We start from the raw sequence: 26,912 nt of genomic DNA on the forward strand, positions 1-26,912 counted from the left end.
AAAAAAAAAAAAAAAAAAAAAAATCAGTAAACCAGAAAAGACTAGAACAGCAATGTAGTATGATTGACTGGAAGGTCATATACAGATCCTTGAAGCAAGTAGTTCCAGAATATGTATTTTTTTAAACACATGGAATTTTTAAAAAATTATATAGTATGCCTCAAAACAAATATTAACAAATGCCAAAGAATGGGTGTTCAGACCTTATTTCCTGATAACAATTGAGTAAAATCAGTAAAAAAATTCAACACAAACATTTAGAAATTAAAAATAATATACTACTCTGTAACTCATGGTCAAAGATAAACACAAAATAGAAACTAGAAAATGAATGATAATAAAAACATTACATAAACTATATGGTATAGATTTCAAAGTCTAAGGAATTATAGACATAATGGCATGTGTTAATAAAACAGGCTGGGCATGGTGGCTCACACCTGTAATCCCAGCACTTTGGGAGGCCGAGGTGGGTGGATCACGAGGTCAGGAGTTCAAGACCAACCTGGCCAAGATGGTGAAACCCCATCTCTACTAAAAGTGCAAAAATTAGCCGGGCGTGGTGGCGGGCGCCTATAGTCCCAGCTACTCGGGAGGCTGAGGCAGAGAATTGCTTGAACCCGGGAGGTGCAGTGAGCCAAGATTGCGCCACTACACTCCAGCCTGGGCAACAGAGTAAGACCCCGTCTCAAAAACACAAAGAGAAAAGAAAACAAAACGGAGAACAGTGAACTGAGCATCCAGCCAGCTACCTGAAAGAGCAGCAGAGCTGAGGGAAGTGACAGGAAAAAAATAATGGGCAAGGCAAAAATGATGAAATAAAAAACCAGAAAGCAACATAAAGTATTAACAAAACCAAAGGTTGGTTCTTTAAAAATAGTACAAAAATAGACAAGTTTCTGGTTATATTAGGACGAAAGAGAGAAAAGAGGGATGGAGGAAGGAAGGAAGGAAGGAAGGAAGAAAGGAAAAAGTTGATCAAGAGGATGTAACTGCAGTAGAAATTTGTAAAAACCATAAGAGGATGCTATAAATAACTTTTTATCAAAAAGTTAGATTAAATTAAAAATTGCCTTGAAGAATCAAATATACCCAAAATAAAAACCATGAATAAACCTACAGTGATCCAAGATACTGAATGATTTGCTTAATTCCTGTGCAGAACGGCCCACCAGGCTCAGATGTTTTTATGCTGGGGTTTACTGAGCCTTCAGGGAGCAGACAAACCCCTCTGTTACATGCACGGTTCCAGTGAACAGCAGAAGCAAGGATGTGGTGTAAATTAGTTTATAATGTTGGGATAAGCTTGTAAACGCCCCTCACCCACAAGGGTTGATGCTACATTTCCTTCCTGAGATGTCAGGAAATTGAATCCAGCATGTCCCTGACACATAAGCAAGAGCCCATCTTACCTCTTACATTCATGGCGGCAGCTCAGGATCCTTTGGGGAGCTCTTGTAACACGATTTCCCCAGATTAACGGACACAAACCCGCATGCTCCCCTCAACATGTGTTTAAAAAGCACTTGCGGAGGTTCAGTGGCCATCCAACATTACAAACTCCTGATAGAAGGAAACTCACTTCGCTGAATTAAGGACGTGTTCTTAAAATCTACCGCAAACGTAATGGGGAGGACCCCAAGGCATTTATTAATTTATTCATTCCCTAAATACGTTTGGGGAGTTCCGTACCCAGTACTAGATGGAGGTATGCCTGCTGTCGTGGAGACAGAGTGGTGTCATCCTGTTGATCAGGAAAACTCCTAGGTGCTTGCAGGTAAGTGTGCTCACAGGAAGTTACTTAAATAGATGTCACAAATAAAGTGAGGACCAAAGGCTAGTTGCTGTAAAAACAAGTTTTAAATGCATTTTGGGGTAATTTGTCCAGCTGCATTGGGCATTCCTCGCAGAAGGCGTGGTCTGGTGACTCAGAACCCAGCACACTGTGGAAGTCCAGCAGTCAGCCATCTGCCGTGTGGCGAGGTCCAGTGTGTCCCCTTTGTAAGGACAGCACAAGCAGGAGTTAACAGACAGGACATCCAGAGTGGTGGTGGGGCAGGGAGCCAGTTTCCGAGAGAAGCTCACGCCGCCGCAGGAGGGTCCCGTGGGATGCTCTGTGCAGAGCTGTCCTGAGGAGCGGGAGACTGGAAAGCCTGGTGGCTGCAGAAGGGCACCGTGCTGAAGTATCCAGTAAACCACTCGTGGCACAGCAGCAGAAAAACGAAGAAATTATATGTGTGTATATTTATAAGAACTCAGAAGCCATGGTGAGCAAAAAGCAAGAGGAGAAAGTGACAGTGTGCTGGCATCAAGTTGTGTTAAGAGGGGCCCGCGGGGTAGTGCACCTGCATTTCCTCGTTGCGTTGAGAGGAGCCCGTGGGGTAGTGCACCCGCATTTCCTCACTCATTTAGAGTTCAGGGCTCTCAAAACACAAGGAGCAAGTGGGAGATGTTGTGAAGGCCACACAGGGCCACTATTTTTCTGTTTTTGTGTGTGTGTGTGTGTGTCAGGGTACATGTAAATATTCGTTTCATCTAGTTCAGTGCGTACAGTTGAGTGGCATTAGTTTTGCTCACTGTGCAGCCAACACCTCCGTAGGGCCACTTTTTAAATACGCCAGGCTAAGGGCTGACAAGATTGTCATCACGGAAAATAAGTCGATGGCTCTGCCCTAGTCACTGGCTTGGTCAGAAAACATGTCAGGGTGACTGGATTTAACGTCCAGTTTTAGAACCACAAATCTGCGAGCCCAGGCATTCAAGAGGGCATAAGTAATTCACTGAATTGATGGTTAGCAAGACCCTTCAAAGTCCTTGGAAGTTCCACGTATGCTGGGGCCAGAACAGCAATTGCATTTCTAAAACGTTGAAAACCACCCATTTTTCATGCCTCTGAATAGCCTGAGTTGTAATAGAGCTAAGGTAACGGCGTCTGAACTTGCCTGATCCTGTGGCCAGGTCTCAGGAGCCCTAACAAGGCCCTGAGAGAACTAGATTGATTGATTAGACTCTGGCCAACTGCTGTGCTGAATACAGAAAATGCAGCTCCAGCTCTCAAAGGGCTGAAAATCTAATTGAGGTGAAAAAGATAACATGTATAGAAACCATGTCTGTGTGGACTTGTTTTGTGTAGACCAGAAAAGCTGGAAGTCCAGAGATGGATGCAAGGAAATGGGAGATGGAGGTTCCTTAGAACCTCTGGAGGAAGAGTGCAGACACACACCAGGGCATGCAGCGGGTGGAGGTTCTAAGACAGGCTGGAGAAAGAGTGCAGATGCACACCGGGGCGTGCAGGGGGTGGAGGTTCTAAGACAGGCTGGAGGAACCGTGCAGACACACATTGGGGCATGTAGGGGATGGAGATTCTAAGGCAGGCTGGAGGGAGAGTTCAGACACACACCAGGGCGTGTAGAGGGTGGAGGTCCTAAGACAGGCTGGAGGAACCGTGCAGACACCCACCGGGCCGTGTAGGGGCGCCCTTTCTGAGTCCCCTAGTCCATGGTAGAGGCTGCAGCCCCTCCACTCTTGGGCACGTGGGTGGGCTCTCAGGGTGACTCTTGGCTCTTGGGCACATGAGTGAGCTCTCAGGATGACGCTCAGCCCCAAATTTCAGGCAGTTGTGCAAGGACTTGACCTTTTCATCTCCTGAGCTGAGTTGCTGAGGCTGCCGGGTGCCCGGGTGGTGATCATTGCCTGTGGCACACGGAACACACTGCAGCTTCTGCAAAGTGAGCTCATTTCACACATTTTATGGCTTTGCCAGAACTTTTAATCAGACATTTGGAGGACCTGTTTTGTAGTCAGTGGAGAAATATTACAAGGATAGGGTAATTTCAAATATCTAGGGATTATAAGTGACAGGTTCATGTCTAATTTTGCATTTCCAGTGAAAGCAAGTGTTGGTTTTGAATGTTACTTATGTGCTAAGATGTATATATTCCTCAGTGCTTGATTACTAAGGATCTTTAAGGCCAAGTTTTGTTATAGTGAATGATTGTGGGTGCATAAAGAATAAATTTAATATTTTTGAGGCATGGAGATTATTCTTAAGAGGTTATTTATGTCTAAGAAACCAGGTAAAATAAAGAAACATTTATGCTTGTGTGACTGATAAAAGATTTAGAGAGACTCTAATATTCTGGTATTTTGAAGAATGTCATTTTCATTCTCTAAAATCTTGTTAGCATCACAGCATTGAAAATTTAAAAATCTGTGTGTATTTTCTTGCTAGTGCTAGTACTTGAATATCTGTATCATCCACCTATCCCTAGTTCTATAATCCACCATCCATCTACCTGCCTATCATCTGTTCACCAGTTCTCTCTCTAATTTTCAAAACATCCCGTAAGTTTATATAAAGGAAGATTTTTCTTCATGGGAAGTTTACTAAGGCTGACAAGTTATCTGACATGACTGTGGTGGATGCCCGTAGCCAGGTGGTCCTCAGGGTACAGATGGGGCAGGGGCACTTGTGAGAAACGCCTGAAGCACTTTTCCCCGGCACTGCCCGGGTGGCGGAGGCTCTGCACAGTAGCTTCCGTGGAGCCTGCCCGGGGCTCTGCAGGGTCCTCAGCATGATTCAGATTTGCCTTGACCCCCAGCTCTAGATGACTCGGTAAAACCGCAAACAGGCACAAAACAGCTCACATGGAATTCTAAAGTTTTAATTTCATTTTGGAATTTATGCACTCAGATGAAATGATTTATGATGATGTTGAGAATGGGGATGAAGGTGGAAACAGCTCTTTGGAATACGGATGGAGTTCGAGTGAATTTGAAAGTTACGAAGAGCAGAGTGACTCGGAGTGCAAGAATGGGATTCCCAGGTCCTTCCTGCGCAGCAACCACAAAAAGCAAGTATGTATTCCGGGCACGTGTGAGGGACGGTGCTCTTGTGTTGACACGGGCAGGGGGCTGTGAATATACGATTGTGATCCACCTAGTACTTCTTAGTGATTTGTTAAGATGCTGATAAGTAGTTTGGGGAAAGCATAAGATATTGGCAAAGGAGAAGACGTCTCTTGTTTCATATAGTTAAGTATCGTCATGGAAGGATTGAGAAATTAAACTTCTGTAAACCACTTAAAAGGTCTTAAATGAGCTCACCACCTGGAATAAGAAAGTAGTTATTCTCTGAATTACTTGTGTTTTAATGTATTATGTGCTTTGCACATAGCACCGTTTGCAGAACACTGAGTAGATGGGATCGGGGTTCCCTGAGACATAGCACATCTGCACTTTGCCTTAAACCAGGTTTTGAACTTTTAACATGTTCAGCATGAACAGGAAGAGGTAAAAATAGAAGATGTTAAGGGACAAAGGCTTCTAAACTGCCCTGTGACAATCCTTTCTTTTTTTTTTTTTTTTTTTGAGATGGATTCTCTGTCTCCCAGGCTGGAGTGCAATGACGTGATCTCAGTTCACTGCAGTCTCCGCCTCCCAGGTTCAAGCCATTCTCCTGCCTCAGCCTCCCAAGTAGCTGGGATTACAGGTGCCCGCCACACACCTAGCTAATTTTTGTATTTTTAGTAGAGATGGGGTTTCCCCATGTTAGCCAGGCTAGTCTCGAACCCCTGACCTCAGGGGATCTGCCCATCTCAGCCTCCCACAGTGCTGGGATTACAGGTGTAAACCGCCACACCCAGCCTGGGAATTTCTTTCTTACAGGGAATTTTTATTTGTGTGTGTGTGTGGAAAAGTCTTGAGATTAGGGTGTGAGGTTGGACGTCAGAGCTGTAAGGCGTGAATTCTGGAATTGGGTGATTGTGAGCCATGGAACCTGGGAACCGTTCAGCTGAGACACATCCCAGGTCTCGGTGGTGCTGGGCCGTGCCACAGGGTTTTTGTTGTTAGAGTTTTTTTTGACTATTTGTAAAAGGATAGATTTGTGCTCATCTGCAGTGATCTCCATGTACTTTCCGTGTGAGGCTGAGATGCAGGCCACACGCAGTCCTCGTCTGAGGCCAGCCAGTCCTGTGTTACTGATACAGATGGTGACCCGATGCCCGCCATAGTGACAGTTGGTGATAACCCGTCCCCTAGTAGCCCCCAGTAAGCGGAGATTTCACTCCTGGACGTAACTGCCACATCCCTATGGTTTACAAGTGATTATGGGTTGCCTACAATTCTCATATTCTGTGAACCTGCTTCATGAAACTCAAGGAAAATCTACCAGATTATGGCGGTCAGCTCACCTACCCAGTTTCATTCACAAGTTCTTCCAGGAATTCGATCTTTTCTGTCACCATCATTATTACAATAGCGATTTAAACAACCAATGAAGCTGCAATTGTAATTTTTCTGTTTTTTTTGTTTATTTGTTTGTTTGGTTTTTTCTTTGAAACGGAGTCTTGCCTGTCGCCCAGGCTGGAGTGCAGTGGCGTGATCTCAGGTCACCTCCTGGGTTCAAGCGATTCTCCTGCCTCAGCCTCTCAGGTAGCTGGGATTACAGGCAGCCACTATCACCAGCTAATTTTTGTATTTTTAGTAGACACAGGGTTTCACTGTGTTGGCCAGGCTGGTCTCAAACTCCTGACTTCGTGATCTGCCCGCCTCAGCCTCCCAAAGTGCTGGGATTACAGGCGTGAGCCACTGCACCCAGCCTGCAATTGTAGTTTTTAACAGAGCTGATAACTAAGATGATATTTAGCTTGCTGTAGCTGAGTCAGACACTTGATTTAAACTGAGATTTAAGAAGAGTGCTGGACTCTGATGTCACAGATGGCGGCTCGGTGGGTGCCTTGGAGCGTGGGTTACATGCTGTTTGGTTTCGCCTTCGTGGTGGGCTGTGGACAGCGGGGCCAGGCCACTGAGGAGCCCAGAGGCATTAGTAGTCACTCCTGAATAATAACTCAGGAGACCCTGCCCTTGCCTTGGGGCAGACCCATATCCCAGAGGAGCCCTTGACTGCCCGGGCAGTGCCAGTGGTTCAGCAGCCCTCCCTGCTGGGAGAAGGTGCTGGGGAAAGCCAGCACACAGTGGGTTTGTGGTGCAGAATTACAACCCGGGAGTGCCGGGCTCTGCATTTCCAGCCTCTCCTGCACCTCCATGTTGCCAGGACGGTGGCCTGGACTGGGGAATACTGTGTGGGGTGCAGACAGGGTGCCTCTGGGTTAGGCCTGACCAGGATGGAAGTGCTGCAGGCAGCACCAAGTTTTCTAGTTTAAACGGTCACATTTTAAAAACGACCAAAATAAAACTAGATGTTCAAAAGTCATCTCAAAAAAATCTCGAATTTTATTAAAGTGTCTAGGATCCAGGGGGTCCCCAGTCAGCCTCAGGTTGGAGACTTGAAAATCCATGCTGCCATCCCCAAAATATGTCACCTTCAGTACAGTTTAAATACAAGTATCTTTTGCTTGGATGCTGACATAAAAATAATTTTGTGTATTTTTATATATTGGATAATGTTCATTCCACCAAAATGTAAATGAATGATTTTACAGATATTTTGTGTGCGTGCATTTGCTCCTGTCTAGCACGGAGAAGACTCTAGCCTGGTGTCTGGATAGCGTCTGTGTTTTGATGCCATGTTTAACTCATTTCTGCATTTATCTCTCTCTTTTTTTTTTTTTTTTTTTGAGACAGGGTCTTACTCTGTCGCCTAGGCTGGAGTGCAGTGGCACCATCACGGCTCACTGCAGTCTCCACCTCCCAGGCTCAAGTGATCCTCCTCCCTCAGCCTCCTAACTAGCTAGGACCACAGGCGCGCACCACCCTGCCTGGCTAATTTTTGTGATTTTAATAGAGACAGGGTTTCACCATGTTGCCCATGCTGGTGTTGAATGCCTGAGCTCAAGTGATCCTCCCACCTCTGCCTCCCAAAGTGCTGGGATTACAGGCATGAGCCACCGCGCCCGGCCAACTGTTTGTGCATTTATCTCTCAACGACCAACCGGGCTAGTAATGGGGACTCTCATGTGTGGTCCCAGAAGCCCCCAGCCAGGAGAGGCCTGATGTGCCACTGCAGATGCTGCCAGTATCCGCTCAATGTGAAATTGTCCCAAAGAACCAAAAAGAGCCTTTTTGTGAAAAGACTGTGTCTCTTTATGCTGTAGCTTTCTCATGACCTAACCCGTTTAAAGGAGCACTATGAGAAAAAGATGAGAGAGTTGATGGCAAGCACGGTGGGCGCGGTGGAGATTCAGCAGCTCAGGCAGAAGCATGAACTGAAGGTAGAGTCTTGCCCCCAGCCGCTGCCCCCACTCGCCGGCCGGGCAGTAAAGAAAAACCACGTGGCTCGGTCAGTCCTTGCTGTCTCAACAGCGGTTCTCAAAGGGTGGTCCGGGGCTCCCGGCATCCCCGGATGCTTTGGGGCTCATGTGGACTCAGACGCTCTGTGCCTTTCAGTCTGTCCCTCTTACCGAGAACCCAGGAACATTCTGGAGGCTCCACGGCTGTGGCCTCACAGCTGGCGCAATGCCGTCCGGCTGTCTACGTGACAGGAGGTTCCAGAAATGCAAAACAATGCCACTTTCTGTTTGTTCTGGAAAACACAGCAATTTTTCATCGATGTTATTTAAGATAACATGTAATAGGTTGATTATTTTTTAAATGAACATTTATAAAAGTATCCAAACTTTTTCAGCATTTTAACTTCAAATGCAGTACATATTGATACGTAAAACCCCCGTAAACGAAAGCCATTTGGGCTCTCCGTAATTTTTAAGAGCGTCCAGGGCCCCCGAGACCGGAATGCTTGAGAACTGCCGGACGTGAGTGTGGTGACAGTCTGTTCCGCGCGATGTCTTTTAAAAGGGCACTGTCAAGTACTTTTTCCTGGAATTTGACCTTTTATCCTGCTGGTATTTTGTGATCATTTATATGTGTTGAGTGGCACTCACTGGAAAGGGTCGTGCACTCCACCCGGCTTCTGGAGCAGCCGGCTCATCCACCGTGTTGTGCTTGGGCCATCCGAAGCCACGGCCGCCTCCTGGGAGCCGCGTTGCCCCCTCACATCCAGTGTCTGGCTGGCTTCCCGCAGGGTGTCTGATGGGACCTGCCGGAGGCGGCAGGCAGTGTGGCGGGGTTTCCGAGGAGCGGAGGGCACCATCAGAGCCATGGGAGGGGTGTGTGAGCTACGTTTGGAGATTTCCACAGACACGGGGAGTGCCCTGGCTGAAGCAGGTGAGGGCACTGTGGGAAGTGGGGAAGGAAGGCCGGGGAAGCAGCCAGGGTCGGGCCCAGCACACTCGCTTCCCCTAGTGAGAGCAGCCCCGTGTCAGCTCTGGGAGCCAGGAGACCTGGCTGAGGCTGTGACCTGGAACCCGGGGTCTCACCTGCTCTGCATGGAGTTGGGGCTCAGGAAGCGTGGCGGCCCTCCAGTTTGTCGGTTTGCAGTTCTCTGATTCTCTGTCCAGGGATCCTGACGGGCTGGCTAAAAACCAAGGGTTCACAGCCCAGACCCGGGATTGAGAAAGAGCAGGAGGTGGACAGACTGTGCGGGATGGATACGCGCAGGCGGGCAGGGCTGTCTGCGGCATCGGTTGGGAGGCAGGGGCATGGGTGCAGGGGCCAAGGGAATGGCAGCGGGACATGGTCCCATGTGGGGTTGGGAGTTGCAGGAGCGGGGGAGCCCACAGGGGCCATGATGTTAACGCCGTCGATGGGGGACAGCGTTGCAAGTGATGGAGATGGGCTGGGGCGGGCGACGCGGGTGTGAGGCCAGGCGTGTTGCGTGGTGTTCATGGTGGACACTTCCTGAAGGCAGCCCTCAGGCGTTTGGAAGTCCAAGGCAGGCAGACACGGCCAGGGCTAGAGCAACTGTCTGCACGCCGGCGTCCAGCAGCCCCGCTCCTCCCGCAGTGATGTGACCCAGAGTGAAGAGAGCCTGGTTCTCAGCTGCACTGCTGGTCCCTTTGGGAGGTCCCTGGGAAGGGGACGTCGGTTGTCCCATAAGAGATCATCTTTTAGAGACGAATCCGTCAGCGTCCAGTGGCCGGTACCTCAGATGTTCGGTTTTTAAGGAGTAAGAAATCAGATGGCAGGAGACGCCTCAGACGCCTGAGTCCAGGCAGCCGTGAGCGTCCAGCACGGCTCTTTCCGAGGAAGTGGAGGCAGGGAGCCCCAGGCCCGGGGGACGTGGCCTCCGAGTCTGACATCCGCGGTGTGCTGCACCCCGACCCTCCCTCAGGTGGATCCCGTGCGTGTCTGCAGCACTTGCCGGGCCTTGCATTCAGCGCTGTGGCTGGGGCTGGGTCCGTGTGACCGTGCGTGTGAGGTGGCCTTGTCAACAGCTGGCCTTGCCCCAACATGGGGTGCGGTGCGAAGCCGCGGGGAGTTTGTTAAAAGGCTGAACTGGAGCTGTGAGCGTCTGCAGTTAGTTGTTTTGCCATTTAATTCGGGGCAAGTTGTTTGACTTTTGTGCACGTTAGTGACTCACCTGTGACCCCCACGTAGCTCTTTGTGTGGGTGGATCACATATAATACTGCAAATGGGGCAGGGAACATTTTTCACCATGTCCAGTAAGGGCTGTGTTTTCAAAGTCTGTTTTTTTCTTTTTTTCCAACACACAAAACCAAAACAAAACCTAGCCCAGAACTGCACATGACACATGAGCTCACAAGAACCAGACTACTTGACAGTATTCTTTTAAAACAGGCAAATGAAAGTCGCAGGTGGGTTCTGCCACCGTCCCGTTCTCACATCTCCCTCTCTGTCGCAGATGCAGAAGCTCGTGAAGGCTGCGAAGGACGGCACCAAGGACGGGCTGGAGAGGACCAGGGCGGCTGTGAAGAGGGGCCGCTCGTTCATCAGGACGAAGTCTCTCATTGCACAGGGTCCGTGCCTGTGGGTCTTCCTGTGGGGAGGACGTGGGGTTGGGGGTGGCCGTGCAGGCTCCTGCGCTTCAGGTAGCACCGGCCTGCTCAGTGTTTGGGTCTGGATCAGCCCCGCTGACCCCGGCCTCCCTGCCCTGCAGGGGTGGCGTTTTAGGCTGAGGGCACCCAGCAGCGGGGAATCATTGAGAATCACTGGCTGGATCTAGGGAGGGCCGCGCAGGGGCCTCCGTCACTGTGCATTCTTGGCATTGGACTCTGTATTTACAGCACATCAGTCCTCCTGGGCATGGTCCCGCAGGGACTGAGGTCGTGAGCATCCTGAACTGGGATTTCAGGAACATTTTCCTTGGTGAGGGGAGATTTGGAGTAGATAGCAGAATTTCCAGGTTTTTCTAAAAATCTCACGAAGGGGCAGTGGTCTGTGCAGTTATGTGTGGAAAAGGCAGCTGGTGTGAGGTGTCATGCATGGTGGCAACAAGCGGCAGGCCAGGGTTATGCACCGTCCGAGGAAACTTCTCAGAGCCTTTGTGCACAGATGTCTTAAGGTCGAGTTACGGGAGGGTGGCTGAGACTTCACTGTCATACAGGGGTCGCTGTGACTCTGGCCTGGCATTTCCCGGTTGTTTCTCCAGTTTTCTAACCTGCCTGTCTGATGCTAGGACATGGGCAGCATTTGCTAATATCTGTACTTAGAAGGGACTTTACAATCACGTGTTCCCTCGAGGAACGGCCTCAGATACGATGTGTAATTGGTATGACGTGGTGTAACTCAGGAGGCCTTTTCCTCTTTCAGTCCTAATGAAGCCCTCGGCATCTCAGACAAGGTGGGGGAAAGCTGTCAGCATCCCCGAGGGTTTGTTTGGTGATGGAGACAGGCAGGTGCATTCTAGTAACATGTGCAGTAATATTGTGCCCTGATAGGGGTGCCATGAGGTGCTTGGGGCAGCAAAGGACAGCTTTTGAGGAGGTGGCCATATTTACACAGCCCCTGGAAAGCACAGGCAGCTCAGTCCAGTGAGGAGTTAGGATTTGGGGCCGTATTCACTGCCTCAAGGAGTGTGTCTGCCACCAGCAGCAACTCCCTGACCAGGACCCAGATTCCAGGATCTGATCACAACTGCCCACCCAGAGCCCATGCCAGGCCCCCGAGCCAGGATTTGCAGCCGGCAGAGTCCCCCAGGACTGGGTGTGTGGGACAGTCTGAGAAACCCTGACTCCGTCCCTGGGAGCAGGTCGTGATTCGTCTCTGGTTTAGGGGTGCTCTCTGGGGGATCAGTTGGAGAGATGCGGCGGTTTAATAGGCAAATCCCTAACTCCCAACCCTAGTTTCCTAAGCCATAAAATGAGAGGCTTGCTCAGAATTTTGTTCTTCGTCCTGGTTGTACCTAAGAATTAACTAGAAAGCTTTTAAAACATGCTGGTGCCAGGCCCTCCTTCCCTGGCTGATCCGTCCATCTCTGAGGGAAAAGTCTGGGCATCACTAGGTTTTAAAGCCCCTTAGACAGATGTTTCTGTGCAGCCAGGGTTTGGGATCTTTGAACCAGAAAAACTCAGGTTTCTATCCCCTAAAACTTCCTGTGCTTTTCTGATTTCCAGCCATTTTGTAGATGCTTTAATATAGTTACCAGTGTTTTAAAAAGTGAATGTAGGTGTTTTCTTGTTTTTTAGAGACAGGGTCTCACTCTCGCCCAGGCTGGAGTGCAGTGGCATGACCACAGCTCACTGCAGCCTCGACCTCCTGGGCTCAGGCCATCCTCTGCCTCAGCCTCCTGACTAGCTAGGAGTACGGGTGCTCACCACCATGCTTGGCTAATTTTTAAATTTTTTGTAGAGATGGAGTCTTGCTGTGTTGCCCAGGCTGGTCTTGAGCTCCTGGGCTCAAGTGATTCTGCCATCTCGGTCTCGCAAAGTGCTGGGATTAGGGGAGTGAGCCACCACACCCGACTGTGAACTTAGTGTTTGTTTAAACTGTTTGAGTTTTGGAAAGCTATGCTTCTTAAGGTGTCCAGTGAGAGAGGCACAAGAAATATACTAAGTGCCACCTCAGTTTTCATTGACTTTTGACTCACCTCAGTTTTCAGTGACCATTCTCAGCCATTCTTAGCTGTGTTTCCTTGTTTCTGATTGTGATATTTTATAGAGTAAAATATAGAGTAAGAAACTATTTAATTTATGAAATATCTAAAACATTAACATTCCAAAGTATTGCCACTTTACTATGTAACTATTCAAATGGCACCTCTCCCTTTTGAAGTTAAACTTTGAATACTGAAAATTTCAAATACAGACAAATACTGTTTTACTCTGTGGAAAGAATATTTTATTGGATTTATTAAAAATTCAACTTAATAATAGCTGGGTGTCAAGTAAGCAGGGAAAATTGAAAGGTCTACACAAAATATTTATTTGACATATTATTTTAGTGTACTATAGTGTTCTGAATATATTATTTCAATGTAAAACTCATGCATTTTGACTTTTTTTTAAGATCACAGATCTTCCCTTGAGGAAGAGCAGAATCTGTTCATTGATGTTGACTGCAAGCACCCAGAAGCCATCTTGACCCCGATGCCTGAGGGTTTATCTCAGCAGCAGGTGAGATGGGCAGAGCTGACACTCAGGGACTGTTGACCAGCAGAGCTGTGCTGGTTTTAAAATATTTGTATGTTTGATGCTGGTTGGTAAATATCTGCTGTCTCAAACTCTGCATCCACTCGGGACCTCCACTGTAGACTCCTGGCCCAGCACTTAGAGGCTTAATGCTGGGCTCAACAAGGGTCTGGGGGACCCTGGTCAGCAGCTGTGGCCTGGACTCAGGCCCTTTGGGTCCTTAAATATTTTGGACAGCACCCCTGAGTGTAACTGTGAGAAAGGGGAGGAACTTGCATTCTTCGTGGGAGTCAGTCCACAGTTTGTACTTTCACAGAGACCGAGTATGGGTGTGTATGGTCAGTATGTGTATGTAGCTACCTGAGACTGAGATGAAAATGACAGATTTTCAATCACTAATTAAATCGGAATAGAATGCATTTCTTAAAAATCTGGTACTTGGTAGCAGAAGGGAAAAAAAATCACTGGTTTTCACTGGATTGCCTTTGGGTAAAAGGAAGAGAAAACTTGAGGAACCAGAGGGACAGCACTGAGTTTGCAGGCCTTTAGCAGCAGGGGCTGATGCTTTGGGATGATGGGAGTTGTTTCCCACACGGGCAGCGAGGTGCAAATCATGGACACCAGGATGGATAGGCAGACACATGTGTAATCCACGCCTCTGGGGAGATCCCTGGATACAGGTAGGCAGATAGAGCGAGAGAGAGCATGGTCAGATTAAAGAAAAACAACATAGAAATGCTTAGTGACTGGCCAGGTTTAAAAAGAGATGGAAAGGGAAACCTGCGAGCTGTTCGTAGTCGGCCAGGCTAAAATAGGAAGCTTACATTTCACTGGAATTGAGCAGCGATGACTGAAGTATTAGTTTTGTCAGCAGCATCACACGAGTGACGGGACGAAGTGTCCACAGAGCTTGGAGACGGTTGTTGAGCGGCTGTCACTCATGGGTGCATGCTCTGTGCAGGCCCCATGCCGGGTCCCTGGTGTGTTTCACTGAGTTTCATCCTCGCAAATCCCCTTGCTGTCCTTGTATACTCTGTAAGGAAGCCTGGACTTGGAGGAGGTTGATCATCGCAACTGCATCCTCCAGCTACGTGAGAAGGGGTCGTGTCTGATCTCAGTCTCTCCCATCACAGCCTGCCCCTAACCTGTCTGTGCTCACTGGGGCCATGTGATCTGTGCTGCCACATGCCCCGGTGCAGGAACAGAGGATCTAGCGCTTTGTCCTGTGCGTGCTGTCCAGCTCACCGACCTCACTTCAGACTCAGGAGCTATAAAAGGGGTTCGTGGCTGAATACCTTCTTGTCAGTCCTGTGAGGCGCTCAATAGGATAACACACTGGCCAATCCTCTGCTATCTGGGGCCCTCACTGCATGTGGCTGCCTGTGCTGGTGGGGACACACCATGTGAGAGGGACTTGGATCCTGCACTCTGAGAACTTAGTGTAGTGATGAAGCTGAAAACCAAAAATATCAAAAGAAGGGAAAAGCACAGAGGACATGCTGCTAATGTTGGCAGGAGGACAGCTTCCTAGTAGATGAGGAACTAAACAGGAATCATAGCAGGAGTGTGAGTGACTCAGGACCAGAAGAGCCAGGAGACCTTGAGGACACATGGCCCAAGCCAAGACAGCGGCCTGAGCTGCAAACCAGTAGGCAGGCTGCGGGGGTGAGGGTGAGAGAGACGACGCCAGATCCTGAGTGGGGTGTGAGGGGTCTGTGAGGAGACACTGAGTGAGGTGAGGTTTGTGAGGAGACACTGAGGGGAGTGAGAGTTGTGAGGAGAAACTGAGTGGGGTGAGGGTTGTGAGGAGACACGGAGTGGGGTGAGGATTGTGAGCAGACACTGAGTGCAGTGTGAGGGGTCTGTGAGGAGACCCTGAGTCAGGTGAGCATTGTGAGGAGACACTGAGTGGGTGAGGATTATGAGGAGACAGAGTGGGGTGAGAATTGTGAGGAGACACAGAGTGGGTTGAGGGTTGTGAGGAGACACTGAGTGGGCTGAGGAGTCTGTGAGGAGACTTAGTGGGGTGAGGGGTCTGTGAGGAGACACTGAGTGGTGTGAGGGGTATTTGAGGAGACACTGAGTGTGGTGAGGGTTGTGAGGAGACACTGAGTGGGGTGAAGGTTGTGAAGAGACACTAGGTGTGGGGAGGGTTTGTGAGGAGAAACTGCATGAGGTGAGCTGTGTTAGGAGGCACTGAATGGGGTGAGGGTTGTGAGGAGACACTGAGTGGGGTGGGAGTTGTGAGGAGACACTGGATGGGGTGAGGGATCTGTGAGGAGACCTGAGTGGGGTGAGGAGTAGTGAGACACTGAGTAGGGTGAGGGATCTGTAAGGAAACACTGAGTGAGATGAGGGGTCTGTGAGGAGACACTGAGTGGGGTGTGTGGGGTTTGTGAGGAAACCCTCAGTGGGTTGAGGGTTGTGAGGAGACACTGAGTGTGGTGAAGGGTATTGAGGAGACACTGACTTGGGTAAGGAGTCTGTGTGGGGACACTGAGTGCAGTGAGGGTTGTGAGGAGACACTGAGTGGGGTGAGGGTTGTGAGACACTGGGTAGGTTGAGGGATCTGTGAGGAGACACTGAGTGGGGTGAGGGTTGTGAGGAGACACTAGGTGGGGTGAGGGTTGTGAGGAGACACTACGTGCAGTGAGGGTTGTGAGGAGACACTGAGTCGGGTGAGGGTTGTGAGGAGACAGTGAGTGGGATAAGGGTTTTGAGGAGACACTGAATGATGGTGAAGGTTCTGAGGAGACACTGAGTGGAGTGAGGGTTGTGAGGAGACACTGAGTGGTGTGTGAGAGGTCTGTTAGGAGTCACTGAGTAGGGTGAGGGTTTGTGAGGAGACAGTGAGGGGGTTGTGGATTGTGAGGAGACACTGAGTCAGCTGAGGATTGTGAGGAGATACTGACTAGGGTGAGTGTTAGGAGACATTGAGTGAGGAGGGCTGTGAGGAGACACTGAGTTGGGGAAGGGGTATTGAGGAGACCCTGAGTGGGGTAAGGAGTCTGTGTGGAGATGCTGAGTAGGGTGAGGGTTCTGTGAGGAGACACTGAATGGGGTGAGGGGTCTGTAAGGAGACACTGAGTGGGGTGTGAGGGGTCTGTGAGCTGTCACTGAGTGTGGTGAGAGTTGTGAGGAGACACTGAGTGGGGTGAGGGTTGTGAGGAGACATTGAGTGAGGTGTGAGGGGTCTGTGAGAAGAAACTGAGTGGGGTATGAGGGGTCTGAGGAGACGCTGAGTGGGTTAAGGGTTGTGAGGAGACACTGAGTCGGGGTGAAGGTTCTGAGGAGATACTGAGTAGGGTGTGCATTGTGAGGAGACACTGAGTGGGATGTGAGGGATCTGTGAGGAGACACTGAGTGAAATGTGAGTTGTGAGGAGACACTGAGTGGGGTGTGAGAGGTCTGTGAGGAATCACTGAGTGGGGTAAGGGTTTCTGAGGAGACACGGAGTCGGGTGAGTGTTTGTGAGGAGACACTGAGTGGAGTGAGGAATCTGTGAGGAAACAGTGTGGTGTGAGGGGTCTGTGAGGAGACACTGAGTGGGGTGAGTGTTGTGAGGAGACAGTGAGTGTGGTGTGAGGGTTGGGAGGAGACACTGGGTGGGAGGAGGGTTTGTGAGAAAACACTAGGTGGGGTGAGGGTTTGTGAGGAAACAGTGGTGTGAGGGTTGTGAGGAGACAGGGGTAAGGGTTGTGAGAAGACACTGAGTGGGGTTGAAGGTTCTAAGGAGACACTGAGTGGGATGAGGTTTGTAAGGAGACACTGAATTGGGTGTGCATTGTGAGGAGACACTGAGTGGGTTGAGGGTTTGTGAGGAGACACTGGGATGTCGATTGTGAGGAGACACTGAGTCGGGTGAGAGTTGTGAGTAGACAGTGAGTGGGGTGAGCGTTTGTTAGGAGACAGTGGGGTATGAGGGGTCTATGAGGAGACAGTGATGGGGGCACGGGGTCTGTGGGATGTCACTGGGTAGGAATCGAGGGTCTCTGAGGAAAGAGTGAGTAGTGATTAGTAGAGGTGTGGTGCAGATATTAGAGGAAAGATGATTTGACCTTTTTGTTGTATGGCACTTTTCCAAGTGCCTGTCTATTGGGCACTGATTTTGGCGGATTTGGTCAGTGAATTGGTGGTAACTGTTAATTGTTTTATGGTTTCTGTAAAGGGTTTAAGCTTCCCAGATTAGTCTCACAGACCTGGATGAAATCCTGTTTTTTGCTCTGATTATCTCGGTTACTTTTGTCTAGTAGTTAGTTTCTGAAGTTCAGTTTTCCTTTTCTTTGAAGGGTGGATTTTAATGTCTGTTTCCATCTTGCTCATCACACCATAATGTTTCAGTGAAGTCCTGTATGGGAAGGTCTCTGTGTGGGGTTAGCACAGTGCTGTCAGTTTCAATTAGATGACAGCTGGGATTAGGATTGGAAACTTAGCAGTATTTAGGATTTCTGTATTTCTTCATGCAGCTTATCTTTATTGTAGCCATGATTCACATTGATTTTATTTTCCTCCTGCCAAGTGTGTTGTCCCTGGGAGTTTTCTCTTGAAAGGTTAAATGGGGGTCATTGATGCTCTTTAATTCTTGTTCTCCTCTAGAATTGAATTAAGGGAAACATAACTCTAAAATGCTGTATATTAAACATTCTTTGCATGTCTAATTTGGGGGTGGAAAAAGGAAAATGTTCTTTTTGAAATAAAGAAGGGTCAGTCTTTACTTGGAAAGCACCCTTGATGCTGGAGGACAGAGGATCCTGTCCTGTCCCCATTCGCCGTGGGGACATGAGGAAGGGCAGGCTGGGCCAGGCCCAGGCCCCATCCACGGCTCTCCAGGCTCAGGCCCAGGAACCACTCTGATTGTCCTCCAGCCCTGGCTTCGTCCAGTCGCCCCGTGACGTTCATGTCAGGGACCCTCCCTGTGGGGGCTGCCCTCAGGATGGATTTCTCCTCTATGACTTCAGGTTAGGCTTCTCAGGAAGAGAGTCACACTCTTCTTGAGCACTGGAGGCTCCCCGTCCCACCCCTTAGTGGGCATACAATTCGATGTGTCACATTGAACTGGTGAAAAGACTGACATCACATGCAGTAGCCATGAAACCGGGGAGATCGGTGGTGTTTTTGTATTTTAATATTATACCTATTCCAGATCTTTTGACCTGATACTACATTAGTATCATCTCAGGACTTTTATATATATATATATATACATACACACATACACACACACACACACACCCATAAATAATATATATACATATGTACACATATAAATATATACTATAATCTATAACATATTATATATAATATATGTATGTATACACAAATACATTTTTATGTTTGACCCCGGGGCCTTGGGATAGTGTCTGGGAATCTGAATTTCAGAACAAAGACTGGCCTGGGTTTGATGATGGGAGGGGTTGCTTGTCCTTTTGGGTTCTAAACTGTCATTTGAAAGGGAAGCCTCTGTGCTCTGACGTTTCCTGTGAATCAGTCAGCAGCAGCAGCTGCAGCTTCCCAGCTTCTAGCCGTGTGTGTGTGTGTGTGTGTGTGTGTGTGTGTGTGTGTGTGTGTTTAATCCCAGCCACATCTGTATTTTTTAATACATCAGTTTTTTCTTTGGGTATTTTAGAAGAGTTGATTTTTGTCTTTTGCGAATGGAATAATCCTTTCTCTAAAAAGAATAATCTCTCCCTTGTCAATCAGGTTTTGTAAATCTTGGTTGCCCTGCAATCTTTTCAACCAGAGAAATTTCCTTTGTGAAAAATGCTCTTTGCCCACTAGGTGGCAATGCAGTCCCTTCAAATAGCGTAATCCAGGGCTGCAGGTAGCCTGGCACTACACTGGTATGTCCGTCTGCGCGCATGTGTGTGTTATCGTGCATGTATGTGGGGTGGTGTGTGCAGGAGTCTGTGTGGTGTGCTGTGCCCCGTGCATGTGTTCATATGCGTGAGTGTGCATGCTGGTTTAGGAGCAACTCCGTTGCCCTGTTTTGCTCTGTTTTCCATGAATTGGCAAATTGAAAGTACAATGATCACTAGCTGGACTGTGTTTAGAATGAGGAAAATGCTGGGTGTCCTCATTGGCCTTTCACAGGATCTTACAGCCACAAGTCTGTATTTGTATGTGCTTCAGTGATGAAAAGCAAGACAGAAAATAACGTCAGGTTTTAATTGCAGACATGTCAGAATATAGGGATTTTTTTTTTTTTTTTGCACCTCTAAGTGACATGAATAATTTACTGTCCACATTCGTGGCTTCATAGGTAGATCTTTGGATGGTTGAAAGATCTTTGCCAAAAAAGGAAAAAAAAGATTCCCCCACATTCCACAAACTTTGTTTTCTTAGAACTTTGGAATAAGGATTTTAGATAATGCTAATAACATGCATTGATCAATACTGGAACTATTTTTATCCTTAATCATATGACGTATCATCTACCAGAATGTTGGATACATAAAATACAATCAGTTAGTTCAGTTTATTATCGTTGCATAAGTGGAGGAATTTCTTTTCAGTGCTGTCATTTTTTTTGTCCCTACTGTAGTTATAGTTCATAGTTTGAGGTTTAAAACATTATATAATTGTATTAATGGGGCAAAGTATGTTTTGTACCTGTAATGTTATTTAATTAGGTTACCCTTATGCACTGTTTTCTAAAAATAGAAAAGTTATTTATCAGCAAGCCTCAGCATAGAAGTAAAATGTATCTATATGTATTATAAAGCAGTTTTCTATCATTGTACTTTCAAATTTCCAACAGGTTGTAAGAAGATATATACTGGGTTCAGTTGTCGACAGTGAAAAGAACTACGTAGATGCTCTTAAGAGGATTTTGGAGGTACTTAAATGTCATGTTACATAATACATACATTTTTATTATCTTTTTTATGTATGTACATTTTGATACATATATGCAAAACATATATGTTTATGAAACGTAACATGCAAATTTGCAAAATTCTCAAAAGGATCTAAGTATTGTGTCTGTATATTGACATCAAAAGTCATGATTTATTTTGAAATAAATATAATTTATATAAGTGAATATTTACATCCATTTATCTGAGATTTAAAAATGTCTGAGCTGGGCTCGGTGTCTCACCCCTGTAATCCTAGCACTTTGGGAGGCTGAGGCAGGCGGGTTGCCTGAGCTCAGGAGTTTGAGACCAGCTTGGGCAACACGGTGAAACCCCATCTCTACTAAAATACAAAATATTACTCGGGTGTGGCAGCGTGCGCCTGTGGTCCCAAGGCAGGAGAATTGCTTGAACCCGGGAGGCACAGGTTGCAGTGAGCTGAGATCACACCATTGCACTCTAGCCCGGGTGACAGACTGAGACTGTCTCAAAAAAAAAAGAAAGAAAAATGTTTGAAGCAGCCATGCCCCATGGCACATGCCTATAATCCCAGCTACTCGGGAGGCTGAGGTGAGAGGATGGCTTGAGCCCAGGAGTTTGAGGCTGCAGTGAGCCGTGGTCGCACCACTGCACTGCACTCTGGTCGCACCACTGCACTCCACTCTGGGCAACAGAACAAGACCCAAGCTCTGAAAGAAAAGTCTGAAGAGAAAAGTCTGAACCGTCTTTGCTCATTTTGTCTTAGCAATATGAGAAGCCGCTGTCTGAGATGGAGCCAAAGTTTCTGAGCGAGAGGAAGCTGAAGACCGTGTTCTACCGAGTCAAAGAGATCCTGCAGTGCCACTCGCTGTTTCAGATCGCGCTGGCCAGCCGCGTTTCCGAGTGGGACTCTGTGGAAATGATCGGCGATGTCTTCGTGGCTTCGGTAATTGAGCCGGGACACCCAGATGTCCACAGGGCTCTCCATGCACCTGTCCTCTCTTCCCTTCTTAGGCTGATGTTTTGCCCCTGAGCTCCTGCAAGCTGACAAGCGTGCAGTTCTCTCTGAAGGTCAGGCTGAAGTTGCAATGCCCTGGCCAAGTGTGTGCACTAGGGAAATGATAAATGGATCTTTACCAGGGAGGCCAAGGTAGAAAGGCAGACGCTCCGAACAAAAGCTGTACCTGGGAAGATTTAAAAATAAGCACTCTATCAAGTCTTGGATACCCCGTTAGATGATTTGCTGAAGCTTTTTGTTGTTGAACAAGGATGCTCTGTGTTTGCTAATGTAAAATTGCCGTTTTTAAGCCCTTATACAGGTTCTCTTCCTGATCTAGGTGTCACTTTGTGGGTGCAGAATTCTCTGTGCCTGTGAAAAATAGAAAACACGTGATGGGAAAACTCCTAGATATTTTCTCAAACGTTTGCCCTTGGCTGTAGCTTCTGTTGTGTAGATACAGGCTTTGGGCCCTGTGCTGTCACACAGGAATATGATGTTGCAACAGCTTGTATGAACACTTCCTGGCAGGAGAAAGGGTTAGCTGCCTGGAAACCACTGGTGGTTTCTGCATTGACAGTTTCGAGTCGTTTTATCCTCACTCCGTGTATGAATCATACTTACTGTATATGGGTTGGATTCTACCTAGATGTGGAGGATTGTGAGTGAAACAGATTGGTTTCTGTAATTATTTCAGACTATGATGCTATCAAAGGGATACAAGCTTGCAAGTTTTAAAAAAAGCATTCCTCTTCTTAAATGAATGCTATACTAATAATATGTGAAATGTTTCCCTATATAGTTTATATATGTACTTGATGAGGTCTGTAAATGCTTTGAATAAATATGGAAACAAAATTCTTAAGAGATATTTGCATAATACCATTATGGATCCTAAAAAAAAGAGAACTATTGGATATTTCTTTTGTTATTGGATTTTTTTCTGGCTGTTTTATATATTAACTTCAGCCTTATCACTGTTCCTTAAATACTTACCTTCCCAACATATTTTAAAATGCAAACAGATTTTTTTAAGAAATAGAATTTGATGAAAGCATTTCTGTATCAATGCCAGTCACACCAAAGCTCTGCCATCCATCCTAAAGGATTTGGGTTTCTTAGAACAACATGGAATGATTTTTCTGTCTTTGAATATTGATAGCAAGGACAAATGTTTCTGCCTCTTGACAGAAAACCTTTGTGCTTTTAGGAAAACGAACCCGTGTGAGGCATTGTATCTTACTCCAGAGAAGCAGGATCAGCCCCCGCCCCCAGGCCTCATTTCCAGGGTGTGGTTGAGGCCTGTTTCTCAGGATATTGGGCCCACCATGGAATGAGTTGCATGACTTTCTTGCCTGGAGGTTGAACCCACCAAGTGAGACTTGGCAGGAACTTAAAATCACCATCCTTATGTGTCTGTAGTCAGAAACATTCTTAACTGAAACCCAAATTACCGTGGTTTTGAACAAGAATGTCAGAAAGTGCTCTGGGGACAAAAAATAAGATCAAACCAGCAACTTAACTCCTAACAAGCTTGCTTAAAGAAAAAAAAATCTCACAGTCGAAATAGTTTATCCTATGAAAACATCACAGTGACTGAAAGAGTATTTTGAGGGCGAGTTTCAAATCTTCTGTTTCACGTTGGAAAAGGGGTATCTGGACTCTGTGATTTCTCTCTGAATTTCCTCCTGTGTTTCAGTTTTCTAAGTCCATGGTGCTGGATGCATACAGTGAATATGTGAACAACTTCAGCACAGCCGTGGCCGTCCTCAAGAAAACATGTGCCACAAAGCCCGCTTTTCTTGAATTTTTAAAGGTAAACACATTTTATTTTCATTTGGGTTTTAACACCATCTGATAATTAGTTACATGTCAAACCTTGGCTGTAAATGCAGTTATTCATTATTAAGATTTCAGTACCAATAGTGCCGTAGGTATTGGATTAATGCTAGAAATGAAGATGAATTTTAGGTCCTAATGTAGCTTTTTGAAAACAATTTTATTTGCACATCCTTAAAAGCATATCAGTGGATAGACAGAAAGAAAGTTAAAATCAGATCCCAAAAAAAGAAGTCAAGATCAGATCCCAAAGTTACCTTTTCCTCCCTGTCCTTCAGTATGGTATTAGGAATCAAAGAAACCAAACATCTCAATTCCAGGCCTCTTTGGGATCGGGGATAGGCACCGGCCTGGAGAGTCAGAGCCTGGAACGGGCCCTACCCGAGGGGGACGCGGGCTGTGTTCCCCGCAATGCTGAGGACAGCGCTGACGGCCTTCCCCAGTGGTCTCTGACCTGGCAGTGATGGGGAGCACGTCCTCAGGCAGGTGTGGGCGAGCGTTATTTAATCAGCAGCAGGCAGGGCTTCCCCGGTCATGGGATGCCTGTCCGAGGCTGTGTCCTGACAGTTTGCTGCGTAATGAACCAGGCTGAAAGCCCCTTCAAAGACATCCCGGAACTGAGTCTCCTTTGTGGAGCCCCTCATTTGCATGATAAACCCCGGGGACAAAGTGTGTTCTTGTTACTTGGACTGTTTATTGGAAACTGCTGCTACCTGGAGCGAGTGAACACGGCAAGTATTCTCGCCCACAGCAACGTGTCATTGAAGCTGGAATATTTTCCCTCTGCCTTATCCAGCACGGCGGCTCCTGCTCCTGCTGGAAAACAGTCTGTGGCCCATTGAGGTTTGCTAAGGGATCGGATCGCAGTTCCCACTCTGGACAGCTGTGGGCTCGTCCTAAGGGACCGGATCGCAGTTCCCACTCTGGACAGTTGTGGGCTCGTCCTAAGGGATCGGATCGCAGTTCCCACTCTGGACAGTTGTGGGCTCTGTCCTAAGGGATCGGATCGCAGTTCCCACTCTGGACAGTTGTGGGCTCGTCCTAAGGGATCGATTGCAGTTCCCACTCTGGACAGTTGTGGGCTCTGTCCTTTGGCTAGGGCCCCATCTCTTTCTCTTGGGGAAAGAAAACATGGACTCACTTAAGAGCGCACTCCCTCTGGGGATTTTGTTGTAGTTTTGATGTCAGCCGTGGCCGTGACTGCGGTGCCCACTCCTCAGCTGCCATGCGGCCTTGGGAGATAGACTCTCTCATCCCATTTCATAGCTCCAGGACCTGAGCCCCGAAGAGTCGGGTGCCCTGTGAGCTGAGAGGCCGGGGCACAGCCGGGTCTGTGCTGTCTGCCCTCTTCACTGCGCAGCCCCCTCAGCAGAGGGAACTGGAGACTCCCCCCACGTCAACATTGCCCGGCAGCCTCGGTAGCAAATGGCCCCACTGTGCATCCCCGATGTGCTCAGGGAGAGGAGCCCTCAGCCTCCAGGACGTCCTTCTGCCCATGGCACCAGAAGAGGTTGCCAGCCTTTTTCTAGGGGCCCACTATGGCCAGAACACAGACACCCAAGGACACGCCCTGGAATCTACCCGGTCCCCTGGCCCGGGGAATTAACCTCGGGAGCTGAGGCCGACACGTGAGCCCGGCCCCTGCAGCAAAGCGGGAGCCCCTAGAGCAGGTGCAGAAAGCGGCTGGAAGGCATTTGGCCAAGTTTCTTCTTGTAGCTGAAGACAAGGTGCAGGCTTTTGACTTTCCCGGGTGTTCAGTGTGGTGGGGAGGAGGCGGCCCCAGAGGCAGGGAGGGCATGGCAGCCCCACGGGGAGGTGACCCCAGTGCCTTCCCCCACAGCAGGAACAGGAGGCCAGTCCTGACCGAACCACGCTCTATAGCCTGATGATGAAGCCCATCCAGAGGTTCCCACAGTTCATCCTCCTGCTCCAGGTAAGTGCTTCACGGTGGCCGCCTCAGGCTAGTCCTCCGGCTTGTCCATGATTCATTTGAAAATGGCATCTGTTCCTCCACTTTGGAGTGGCCGCCCCTTGGGCCTCCCCATCTCCTCTCTAGGCAGTCACAGGAGGTGGGGGGTAGAGGCAGGTGGAGACCTGCAGAGAGTCACCCTACTCCGGGGGCAGCTGTAGGGCCCAGTGCCTGCGAAGCCGGCCTTGAGGGACAGAGGGGATGGATGGGCTGCGGGAGGGGTGTCCATGGGCCCTGGCCCACCACATGCGCTGTCTCGTGGGGCCTCAGCACTGGGGGTGCTGCAGGGCTCGGTTATCAGTGGCCCACAGGTCACAGCTCCCTTCTCCAGTGTGCCCGTGTCTGGTCTAGAATCACATGAAAAATAATTCTTGCTTCTGTGCCCAGAGGGGATGGACAGGCTTGGAAAGCTAAGAATAGATTTAAACAAAACGTACCCATCCCTGATTTAACAGCAAATCACCGAGGACAGGGAGATGCCACAATGGTGAAGACACTTTCCACTGGACCCTCATTTTTCTAAACTAAGGATTCTCAATTGGATACCTGTGACTGTGAACAGAAGGCCTGTTCTGAGTGCTGATATGACATCTCACAGCGGACAGCCTCTAGGTCATGTGCTGACATGACGTCTCACAGCGGACGGCCTCTAGGTCACGTCTGACATGACGTCTCACAGCGGACGGCCTCTAGGTGATGTCTGATGCGATGTGTGGTTGCCTGCTCATTTTCTGACCTTCCCACATACCCTGAAGCCCAGGTGACCCTGTAGTCTACGGAGGCTCAGCACCCATTTTATTTAAATGAATGCCATGCCTCCAGGGAGGATATTTCAAAGGAGAGTCCATGCTGGCCTCTGCCTGTGTTGATTTTTCAATGATTACTCAGCTTGCTTTTTCTAATTAAATCAGAGGACTCAGCTTTGCCTGCCTGCTTATTAGAGCTGATTAAGATGAACTGGTGGAATCATTGCCAGAAATGAACTGGCACCGGGGAAATAGTGTCAAGTCCCCTTCCACTGAGGTTTTTATATTTATTTTTGATCAACCAAATCCGTGGCACATTCTTTTTAAATAAAAGTAGTCATAAAAGTGTGAAAAAGGATACATACTAAAATATCAACATGGGCTCTTTCCGTGGTTAGGTTGATGGGTCATGTTAATTTTATCCTCTCGCTTATATTTTTAACAATGTACAGTTTGCCTGTATTAGAGCATTAATAGCAAAAGCTGGTTTTTTTTCCCCAAAATCAAAATATTCAAAGTGTGTTTTATTTCTTCAGCTGACAAACATGTCCTGAGTCCTAATATGTGTGAGACGCTGTTGGTCTTCTGGCAAGCAGCCACGGACGTGATGAATGAGCTTCCTTGTGAGAGGGAGGCTGGCGCTTGGGAGGAACAGGGTCAGGCTGCCTGTTAGATGTTAGTTATTCAGCCACAGCTGGGAGGGTGTCACCAGGCTGCGAAGGGGCCAGAGGCAAGGCTACAGTCACCTCCTAAACCATACGAGGGGAACCAGCCCACACACCCTGTGTCGCCTCCTAAACCATACGGGTGAACCGGCCCACATGCCCTGTGTTTAGCGATGCGCCAGTGAGTCCCTGGGTGGTTCCTGGTCACCAGGGATGACAGCAAGCGCTGACTGTGTTGTGAGGTCACACCCACTGTTGGCTTTTCTATGACGTATCAGAATAGTTTTTACATTTTTTTGATTTGTTAAATTTGGATATAATTTTCAAATGCGCTTGTTAGGTTTTGGTTAAATGTAAGTAAGTAACTACAAGTAAGTAAGTAAGTAACTACTTTTGCCTAGGTTTTTTCCAAAGTGTGTTCTTTTTAGACAGAAGTTGTGGGCGGGGCTGCTGGAAAGGGAACAGGAGAGAGAA

The 26,912-nt window shown here is 48.0% G+C and overlaps 1 protein-coding gene across 1 annotated transcript in view; it reads left to right on the forward strand.

The window, feature by feature from the left end:
* ARHGEF10 (Rho guanine nucleotide exchange factor (GEF) 10) overlaps positions 1 to 26,912 on the forward strand; it is a 135,156-nt gene that overhangs the window by 44,805 nt on the left and 63,439 nt on the right. Inside the window, exons 8-15 of the mRNA XM_011937549.1 lie at positions 4,694 to 4,857; positions 8,058 to 8,174; positions 10,665 to 10,779; positions 13,268 to 13,374; positions 20,147 to 20,224; positions 20,989 to 21,168; positions 22,919 to 23,035; positions 24,899 to 24,991. Of these exons, the coding sequence (XP_011792939.1) occupies positions 4,694 to 4,857; positions 8,058 to 8,174; positions 10,665 to 10,779; positions 13,268 to 13,374; positions 20,147 to 20,224; positions 20,989 to 21,168; positions 22,919 to 23,035; positions 24,899 to 24,991 (971 nt within the window). The remainder of the gene's footprint in view (positions 1 to 4,693; positions 4,858 to 8,057; positions 8,175 to 10,664; positions 10,780 to 13,267; positions 13,375 to 20,146; positions 20,225 to 20,988; positions 21,169 to 22,918; positions 23,036 to 24,898; positions 24,992 to 26,912) is intronic.

Source organism: Colobus angolensis, unplaced genomic scaffold (assembly GCF_000951035.1).
Source record: "Colobus angolensis palliatus isolate OR3802 unplaced genomic scaffold, Cang.pa_1.0 Scaffold165, whole genome shotgun sequence".
NCBI classification, from domain to species: Eukaryota; Metazoa; Chordata; class Mammalia; order Primates; family Cercopithecidae; genus Colobus; species Colobus angolensis.